Genomic DNA, 11,209 nt, shown 5'->3' on the forward strand with positions numbered 1-11,209 from the left:
AACCAGCTACAAGCTTGATATAATACCTTGTGCTAAATGTCCTAGTTGTAGCTGTTTGAAGAAATCCACATTAGGAGGAAGAAGCAGGAGGACTGAACAAAATGCCATTGTGATTATCTTGTCACCTTGTATGTCACCTCCTGCTTTTTCTACATCAGAAGCATCCAAAAGTACCTAAACAGCTATGTTGTCGTAGTGCATGGAACATTAGTGTGCCTATCTCAAGCAGAGTGGGATTATTGGGAAGAAATTAGATGTTGCTTCTTTTAAACTGAACTGAATCAGCTAGATAGCACTCCTAATAAAATTCAAACAGAAGTCAAAGATCTTAGACATTTTTAAAAACAAAGAATGCAACCAAGTTAGACTTGTTAATTTGCCATTATGAAATACATATTTCAACCATATGCTTTCATAAAAAATATCCTATTGTCTTTTTTCTTAACATTTTACAAAGGTCATTGCAACATCATTTTCCTTCTCACATCTAGTTCTTCTTTGAACTTTAATAACGAACATAACGTTCTGCTTAGATTATCTCAGTGACCCTTAGACTTTATTATATTAGAAACCATAAACTACATCCGAAGAACTATAAAAAGGATAGAATTACAGTTCATTCTTTTTGGAGAACCACCATTTCATATTCCATAGCTAAACTACCTAGCAGCAATGCCTGCCGATTACAATGGGAAATGGGAAATGGTATTAAATGAAAACTTTGAAGGTTATATGATTGCTTTAGGTAAGTATAAACTTAATTCAGATGATTAAGTTCTATCTTTACAATTCACAAGGTACTTTGAACGCAATTGCTTAAGCATGTATTAAAATATAATCAGAGATAATTCAAATATTTTTAAAACAGTGCTTTACATCCCATGGAAGGCATATGAAGCCTTCAAATTATATGCATGCAAAGTAGTATAGATTAAAATAATTCAAAACCTAAAATTACAACAAAAAATTATGTACGCTGTTTAAAAGTGTTAAAACTGCCAATCAAGACAACAGTAGTAAATTATCCTTTAATCCTACAAAGCACCATGCATCATGTAACCATTTTTATGTATATCTCTGGCAAAGGCAAAAATGGCTTACAAAACTGGGCACAGCATTAAATTAGGTGACAAGGGATTTCTACTTATTTTTATGAACTGTAGAGCTTATGAGAATATATTCTATTGATTCAATAGAATAATGGATATTGGCCAAACAGGAGAGAAGATGAAGGTTGTCCCAAGGTGAGACTCCATCCCATGTTTATCTCAGGTATAACAATCGTAGGATTCTACACGTAATACATTGACATCTGGATCTTAAATTATATTTTCAGTATTATCAATACAAGAACCCAGCAGTTTGGACATTGTGTTTGCCTTGTATTCTCTTATACAGCAGACACAATCTTAATTGAGCAATCTGCAGTAGAGATTATGGTTGCCAGATTTAAAAAGAAAAAGAAACTCAGTAGCATTGCTGCATAGTAGAGTTGTTCTTACTCATTTCACCTTCTACCTAATAATGAATTGTACATATATAAACTCTGATTTACTGTAATAGCTTATGCCTACTGAGGGACATCAAACAAACAAAAATTACCGTTAGCATTGAACAGATGGCTGGTATATTAACAAAACTAGTAAACTGTTAGGAGTTCCTAGAATAAATATGAGCTCTAATTCTCAGGCTGTCGGTTCTAAAGATCGCTAAGTTTCAGATGTACAACTACTGCACATAGTGCCAGCCATCAGTGGGGCAATCATTTGCAAATGTTCCCTTTTTATACATGACCTGTTGCATATTTTTCCTTCTGAACAGTTAACCAGGCAATGAAGTATTAGTATTACATCTTCACTTTTTTGACTTCTGGGACAGGTTTCTTCTTATATATAATTACATTAATTGCAATACAATAAGTACACTAGTATAATTATCAGTGTAAATATTTTCAATATTTTATCATATTTATGTATATGATGCCCTTTTTACTTTCACAAGAAAATAAAAAAGAATATAACATAACTGCATCAGAATAGGAAATCTGAGGAAAATGCATAGATTAAATTAAAATGAAAATATTTACTGTGTTTAAGAAGGGATAATTTTTTGTTCAGATTTTCCTCACTAAAGACAACACTAATAAATTCAGTAAAAGATAGCAAACTGTATTCATATTTTATAAGAATGATAATGTAATACTTAACAGGGTAAGGTAAAGGATGACAAAATAAGATGTCTGTGTAGATATCTCTGTGTGTGTATGTCTGTAGGTCTGTGGGTCTATGCACCTGTGTATATGTAAGTATGTGTTTCTTTATATTTTAGGTCCACTAAATTGTTTCTTGGGTAGGATTGCTCTATGGCTGTCTTGGGGAAACGTTAGATATTTTAGCTGCAAAATATTATCTACTTTGCAAAAACATTCAATTTTATCTATCAGATATTCTAAGCTTTCACTGGCATCTGCAAGGAGGATCAAAATGAGCAAGATATAGTTGCATCATGATTCAAGTTCCACCTCTTTAGTACCTCTCACATATGTACCAATGGTCTAGGGCTTACATCACAACACTGCATTTGCTGCTTTATGCTTTGCAATCTTATTCAATCAGTGGCAACCGCTAGAGGAGGAAATGGATAATAAACGACACCACTCTCTATCTTTGAGCTTTTGGCTGACAGAGGTGAAATACATCTTGAGTTCAAGGACGTGTTTACAACAATCTTGGTTGACTGCTATTCCCACTGATGAATTTGTTTAGCTCATCACTAGCATCTTTTACTGAAATATGACAAGAAAGAAATCAGCCCAGTATATCCTTTTTTATATTTGATTTTTTGTATACCATTGCTCTTCAAATATCCTATTCTGATCATGATCAAAATAAAGTGATAACAAAAGCCATTATGTAATGGAAGGCAATGATGATTAAACAACAAAACTACTAATGCTTTCTAACTCATTTTTCACAGCAAGTTCTGAACATAATAAGATGAGACAGCCAGTTTTGTCTAGTGTAGAGGTTCTCAACCAGGGGTGCTTGCACACCCTGGGGGTGCGAGACAATATTCCAGGGTGTGCGAAAACTTGGGTTTTCAAAATTATAGTGTATATGCATAATTTGTTGCCATTATTTCAAACTTTTGTAAGGGGTGCAAGAATATATCAGAAGCATTCTAGGGTATAGAAAGGGTTGGGAACCACAGGTCTAATGGTTATGGCACCAGGCTAAAAAACAGAAGAACATGAATTTGCCAGGAAAGTCAGCTGAGTGACCTTGAGCCAGTCACTTTCTCTCAGCCTAACTCACCTCACAGAGTTGTTGTGGGGGAAATAGAAGGAGGAGGGGTGTTGGATATGTTCATCACCTTGAGTTATTTGGAAAAACAATAAAGGTGGGATGCAAGTAAACAAAGAAATAAATATGTGTTTCAATTTTCTGTTACCTAGATGGAGATTGGTTCCTTTCTGAGCTATGGTTGCTCTCTCTTGTGCTGTCCCATGTGATTATAACATTCAAATACAAAGTAGATTAAAGTAGAAAAATACCTATGGAAAGGAGTTGTCCAAACACAAAGGATACTGAAGCTCTCCCATGTGCCTTTAATGTCTGAGTTTCAGTAATTTATTGGCCTGCTAAACAACAATAAAACCTAACTGCCTTTAATTGAGCATAATGTGTGAATTGAGCATGTGGTTTATTATTCAGGTCATGTGTGAACTGCTTACAAATGTTCCTAAATCCTTATTGCACTGTAGCTAAAGTTTAGAATTTGCCACCATGAAATTTAGTAGCTATGAGATTCTGCCAAGAGATGTGGCTACCAACTTGACTGGCTTTAAAAAAAACAGGTTGGACTGGTTCGTGGAAGCGATGGGGATCAATGGATATTACCTACTGTTTCTCAGGCAGAAAGAAGCTTCAGTTACAGATAGGCGATTCTTTGCTCTTGTGCTGTCCCTGATGCTCTCCATCATGTTACTTTCTGTTACAACACCTCTCTAGTAACATAGCTAAATATCTTTATTTGAGAGGTGGTTAAGAAATTATATTTGTCTTGTTTGAAATCACAAAGCTTGGTATGCAATAGGTTCTGGTGTGAAAAACTGACCATAAGAGTCAGTGTACTAACCAGGAGGAGAACAGTGATAGTTAGAGAACTTGGGTGGTAATGGCACAAGGAATTATCTGATTGACAGAGAAAGAACTTTGCATTCAGAATCCTATTTGATAATTGTAGCTTCTAACCATATTACATCAGCACATTATTAACTGTTGTACAATTCTATAAAAGTAGCCTGTGATGACCCAGGGCCCCAAACGGAGGCAAAGCAGTCGGCTGGCAAGCGCAACAGTCCTTTAATCACTGCAAATGTTGCCCAAAAGCTCCCACATATGCTGGCAAGAGTTCAACCAATACAGCCAGGGAAGTTTACAATATTCTCAAGACAAGACAGATGCAAACTGCAAACTGCAAGGAGAGACTCAGGAATGCAGTCTGTGGTCGTGAAGCAGGAAACAAACTGGTTCAGAATTCAAAGTGTCCAGGTTAAACACAGACAAGAGCACAATTCACAACTATGTCAAGATACCATGTTTGTTCCCGGCAAATGCCCAACCCCACAGCATCTCCTTAAATCCTAATCCCCAGGTGTGCCTTGTGGAGTAGGGCGGGATGCTCTCCTCCCAAGCAATTGAGCCTGTCTCCATTGTTCTCTCCTCCTCTCTGCTCTCCTTGCTCTAGGATCAGGTGGGGGGGTTTGCTCTTAGCCTGAACTCTGCCTTAACTGTTCCAAACCTGAAGGGCCCTGGCCTGCCTCAGCCTGCTCCTCCCTACAGTCCTCCAAAGCCACAGACACCCCCTCCTGGGCCTCAACAGAGAACTCCATGTCTTCCTGGAGTCAGGCTCGGACAGTGGCATGACATAGCCTTAGATAATGAGATATTCTTCTAGTGGAAAATATGTATACATGTATTTATGTATACGTCATCTTTTAGAGCACAGTCTTGTATGTGTTTTCCTAGAAAATCAGTCCCACTGTTTTCAATGGGAATTACTTCCAGATCCTTACGTGCAAGTCTGCTATCTTGAGATAAATTCCAGTCAGACATGGCAATTTAACAAGGGATTTTTCTGATGCATTGACCACTTCAAAATAACTTATTAAAAATCAGTTCATAGAAGAGATGTGAACTCTTTTTAAAAAGCCAAAAGTCTTATTAGGCATCTGCATAACCTCACAAGTTTGTGTTTTTACATTTAGAAATCAAATTTAATCAGGCACATTGTTAAAATGCATATCTCTTATTTCATCTGCAGGCATCGATTTTGCTACCCGTAAGATTGCAAACCATCTAAAACAAACAAAAGAAATTATTCAAGATGGAGACAATTTCAAGACAAAAACATTGAGCACTTTCAGAAACTATGAATTGAATTATACCATAGGAGTGGAATTTGAAGAGCACACCAAGGGGCTTGACAATCGAGTTGTGAAGGTAGAAAACCTATTATTTGTTTCCCATTTACACAGCAGTCAATATAAGCCCCTGACATTCAAGTAAACAGGTTGAAAGCAAATTAAAATGTTAAAGAAATGCTTATTTATAAAGAAGCTGAAATTTGCATTTCAGAAACTAGATGCTTTGCTAGTGCAACTATTTATTCTATATGCAAATCATGACAATTTCTCAAGCAGATGACAGCAAGGTAAAATTACTTGTTATTTGCTTTCAACTCTTCATGGTTCCAGACTGTTATATTTCCCTAGTTGACAGCCATAGACTTACTTCATAGTTTGGCACAGAGAAAATCAGATTCCTGTTGGCCACAGTAGTCACTGCTCTTTATTCTTCTAGGCTGCAGCACACAAAACATTTTTCTTGTGGTGAGCAAAACTAGGTAGAACCTATTGTTTATGCAAAGTCCCTTACCCAACTAGAAACATTTCAAGTCCATCTTGCTATTATGTCGCAAGATGGCCCTTCCTCAATACACTGCAAACAAAAGCTGTCCAGACTGGAAGCTGAACTATCAGGTCTGGAGAAGATAGAGAAACTAGGGAACACTTTAATGTATATTACAAGGGAAATCTAGTCATTCCTGCTGTCTTCCAATCAACAGCCAATCTGGCCTCGGGATGCTGGGTGCTGCTTGGATTGTTGATGAGTTTCATAGAACGTATTGATCAGATGCCAGCAAATGTTTGTTTTATTGCTTTCACCCTGGATTGAGAGAATAAGATTGGGGACTAAATTTCACTAATACCAGTTTCATAATATGTAACTCTTTGCACCTGATTCTAATGGTGTCACAGGCACCCGATGTAAATTGTGGCTTGTGTGCCTCTGTATCAGATCTCCAGAACAGAATAGCAAACATTACAATCACCTAATTATTTTTTCCAAGGAGAATGGGGAGATTTGCTTCTTATAGCCAACATCTTCCCTATCATCTGTGACCTTTCTGTGCCCTGACATCACAGCATGCTCCTTATAACAAAGCCATCCTTTACCAGCCCTATTCAGGAGCACAAAACTGCCACTTTGCTGAACTTTCAGCAACCTCAATTTTCTCTTTCTATCTCAGTCCTGTTATGTGACTACAGGAAGAAAAAGCACCTCATTTCTTTTATAATTCTCTCTGATTTCTTATCAGGGTGATTTCTACCCAGCATTCCTATACAAACACACTGCTACTTGAGTTTTTTTTCCAGCAAAAGCAGGGATTAATTATTTTTAAGGGAGTCATTCTGCTTCTTTCTGAGAACCAGTTTGATCTATTGGTTAAGGGACCAGGCTAGAAATCAGCAGAGTTTGAGTTCTAGCCCCACCTTAGGCATGAAAGCCAGCTGGTTGACTTTGAGCCAGTCACTCTTTCTCTCAGCCCACATCAGTCTTGGGCAATAAACCACTCATTTAATTCCTGTCACAATGGATTAACATTTGGTTGATACTAAAAAAAAAGTATAACCTGTATTTTGGGGGAAATACTCGGAAGAAAAATAATTGTACTTTCTACTTCTTCAGTGTAGAGGTGTAGAGTGTTGCCAAACCCCCATAAATTGCATAGATTTTTTCTCCTGTTAATCACTGTTATAAACATGGCCAGCAAAAACTAACTTGGATTGGGGGGGAATTACCTCTCATCAAGACAAATGATAGCTTAAGTTTTATTGCACTTCCTATCACCTTCAGAAGAGGTTACAATCAAATACTTCCCAGTCAATACACTGGAAAGTATAGTGGATAACAAAAAGTTTCAGACCAGATGACTAGATATCTTACCCTACTGCAAGTTTTGAGAATATAGTTCTCAAGGATGAACAGCTTATAATTATGTTTCTCAATGTTGGCAATGTGTGGATTTTAAGTCCTACAATTCCCAACCAGCATGACCTATGACCTATGCTGTCTTTGCATTAACTTTAAAGTTTTCAGCAATTTTTTACAATTTGCTATTAAGCTGCTGAAGAACTACTAAGATTATATATTATATTACGTTATGTTACATTACGTTACATTACATTATATTATATATAAAAATGAGATTTTTACAGGATTTTTTTTTCTTAATCCCTCCTCTTCCTCCTGGCCATTTTTCCATTCTGGCACCATCTGGATGGTGCCAGAGAACTATCCAGATAGTTCTCCACTTGAAAAAAAAGATTACTCCTCAAGCTGAAAAACCTATCCAAGTTTGCTATATTTAAAAAGCTGTCTAGTCCAGTTCAGGTCTACAGATTTTTCAAAAATAGTAAGGAAATGAATAGAGACTCAGAAAATATCTACCAACATTTATAAAATAGCAGGTTTGATGAGCAACAACAACAGAATAAAAATCTTTTGTTCTTTTTTTAAAAAAAAACTTTTTCTGTCCCTTTGCCTGATGCTATTATTACTGAAATTCACCTTGAAATTTCTCTAAAGCTTTATTGCCTGTTCAGGAACTTCCATTTGCTACCTTTTCCTCTGGGTACATGAATATGCTTTGAATTATTTTGCTGCTGTTATTCTTGGCATTGGCAGAAGATGGGACTGCTAGGATTATTAACCTCTCTGTCATCCTGATGCTTTCCTAGCTGCTAGGGTCTGATGGATGTATGGGAACAGGGAAGTGGTACATCACTGCAAAAATGATTGCAAAATGTTACATGGACATTCACACAGAATTTCTTCATAATAAAAAAAGTACAAAAGTACAAAAATACAGATTCCACTGAAATTCCTTTCTCTTTGGAAAAAATTATATTGAAATGAAGAAATATTTTGCACTGCACAAGCAGAGCAGGCTTTCAAAGGTTAACTATCCTAGTAATTTGATATGTAAGGTGGAACCTTTCTTCAAGAAATTTTCAGTTGTTTTTATCCTGTACTATGTATCTAATAAAAAGCTGCTTTATTTGCAACCTTGTAAAACAACTGGGAGATTTAATCATCAGTTGTTGGTGTGTTACTTTTATACAAAATAATTTAATTTAATCTATTCTGCGGTGAACACCACCCTAATTTATTTACTGAAATAGAAATATGTGTGTGGATGTTGCATTAGTTTAAATAAAGCATGACTTTTCTATTGGAGATTAGTTACTCTCCTCTTAAAGCAGAACCAAATTTCATATTGGTTTCCCTTTCTAGGGAATACTTCCATCATAAGTAAATTTGTGTAATTTGTTTCCGTGGTTATTTCATGAATCAGGGTGAAGAGCTGGAAACATGAAACATCAGTGACAGTCTTAGTTTGCAATCAGAATTTGGGATTTTGCAGAGAGATGGCTGCATTTCCCTTCACCCTTTTTGTTTTTCTCCTGACACATTCACTGAACTGCATTTAGTTCCAAGTTTAAATATCTCAATTTCTAGAATGTTGCTTAATACTATCTTTTAATCCTTGAAGTCAACAGTGACTTGGGATGGTGACAAACTTGTCTGTGTCCAGAAAGGTGAAAAAAACAATAGAGGCTGGAAACACTGGATTGAAGGAGACAAACTGCATCTAGTAAGAAACAAATATGTTGATTTTCTATAATAAAAAGCTGTTCCATATCAACTCACTTTTATAAGGATTTTTTAAAGCATCTAGTATACTGTATATATATATATATATATATATATACGGTATATATATATATATATATACGGTATATATATATATATATATATATATATATATATATATATATATATATATATATATATATATATATGTATGTATATGTATTTGTATATATGTATATGTGTGTATGTGTGTATGTATATATGTATGTGTATGTATGTGTGTGTGTGTGTGTGTCTATGTGTATATATACAGTCTGATCTACTCTGAATTTTAAGGAATCTCTCTTTATTCAGGATTAAAGCATGAGACTCCTTTTTATGTTAAGAAATAAAATTAGTTCTGTTTGGAGTCATAGTGGGAGATGAACTATAAGCACTTTTGTTTCACCTGTCAGTTTTACTGTGAGATAGCCTACAGATTATGTCAATCATAAAAAACAGCACTGAAGTCAGTGAGGCCATTATAGTAACAAATTCCATTTATTTTAGGAGGAAATTCAATCTCAGAATACCCTTTCAAGTGTACTTATGGATTTTTAATGGTACTTCTTTTAAGTTGAAAAAAGATCTTTTTAAGGCAGGCAAATATAGGCCTTCCACAATAAAAAATGATAGAAAAATGTGCACACTCACTACCCAACGAACCACACTACCGTTTCCTTATACCGTTTCAGCCTCATTAGTCTGCAAATCAGCAGACTTTGTACTTTTTTGAACACTTAGAAATTAATGTTTGATGGACTTGCTTCTGTTTTCATTTAATAGTCCACAAGCAATTCCAGGTAGTAATTAAAATTAGGAAAACGCTGACCAAAACTCTACCATTATTTATTGAGGAGAGTATACAGTATAGGATATTCTAGCAATGAAACCTGCTGCAAAAGATTAGAACAATCAGTTGGTTCAAGCCGCCTGGCATTTATTCATGGGCACAATCTCAATGTTCCATACTGAGGGTGTGAAATTGCAATAGTTGCACATTTTTATTAATTAAAAACAAATAGCTCAAAGTGCTATGGGAAAGATGGAAATGTGAAAGATGGAAATGTGAAAGATGGAAATGTGAAGTGGAATCTACCTTTTATCACAATATAATTTTCCAGTAATTGACAGTAATAATTATTTTCCTCAACTTCATTGTAAGCTATGGGGAATATGATTTAATACAGGAATCCTCTTCTGTAGGCTACACAGAAAAGCAGGTTGAAAAAATGGACTAGACTAATCACCAGACATACATCTTATCTTTAAAACATATAATTTAGTGCTGTTGAAGAAAAGCTGAATTCATATAGCTGAGTTCATAAGTGAAATTCAAACAAAAACATAGAAAACTTGAATGATGTAAAGAAAATTAAGCAGTCACCAAAGTATGAGAAACGATAAATGAGAGATTAAATAATAAAAATATTCAGGTGACTGGTCTCAAAAATGAGGACATAGGAGGACAACTATATTTCCACATAGTTGTATTTCTGCTGGGTTGGATCTCTCCCAGAATCTCTCCCTCACTAGTGTCCTCCCAAAAGCAGGCCAATGGAGGAAGCATAAAATATGACTCTCCAGCCAGCACTTTGCTGACCCTCCTGTCCTTTTCATTTGATGGCAGAGGAGAAGTAAAGCCCACTAAATGGGAAGCAGCAAAGCTATCAGGATGACTAGAAGTGATGGGTACATAGCAGAAACCATGGAGTCTTGATTTTACAGCCAGATGGGGAAATAAAGAAGTTCTTACCAATGAATTTTGGCATATCTTAAATAGAATCCTTGAAAGGAGGACACCCAAAGCATAATTAATGTCATGTTTATTTCCATGATTGAATTCCATAATTAACAATGAGAACAGGGCTACAGAAATCCAAAAGATGACTAGATAGCCTCAAAAAGCTACAGGAAACTAAACTTTGCTTCCAATTAATGGCTATCTGATTTTTTGCTGCCTAAATTTGGTAACATTGTTCATCTTCTCCACTGAGATCAAATTTGCTTAATGGGCTAGAAATTTTAAAAAATCATTTTTAAGCATTTTCAATTCTCAACTCCAAACCACTTTTCTCAGAAGGTAAGGAAATTATTTTCAGAGGAACATACTTTTAAATAAGTATGATTAATATTGCAACTTAATGCATTAATGTTTAATATTCTTA

General features: G+C 35.5%; 1 protein-coding gene across 1 annotated transcript in view; it reads left to right on the forward strand.

Annotated features, from left to right (window-relative positions):
* Nucleotides 1–672: 672 nt before the first annotated feature.
* RBP2 (retinol binding protein 2) overlaps nt 673–11,209 on the forward strand; it is a 13,731-nt gene continuing 3,194 nt past the window's right edge. The window contains exons 1-3 of the mRNA XM_015821285.1: nt 673–745; nt 5,326–5,504; nt 8,902–9,003. Coding sequence (XP_015676771.1) covers nt 673–745; nt 5,326–5,504; nt 8,902–9,003 — 354 coding nt within the window. The remainder of the gene's footprint in view (nt 746–5,325; nt 5,505–8,901; nt 9,004–11,209) is intronic.

The sequence above is a fragment of the Protobothrops mucrosquamatus genome, unplaced genomic scaffold, assembly GCF_001527695.2.
Source record: "Protobothrops mucrosquamatus isolate PMUCROS unplaced genomic scaffold, P.Mucros_1.0 scaffold_163, whole genome shotgun sequence".
Lineage (NCBI taxonomy): Eukaryota > Metazoa > Chordata > Lepidosauria > Squamata > Viperidae > Protobothrops > Protobothrops mucrosquamatus.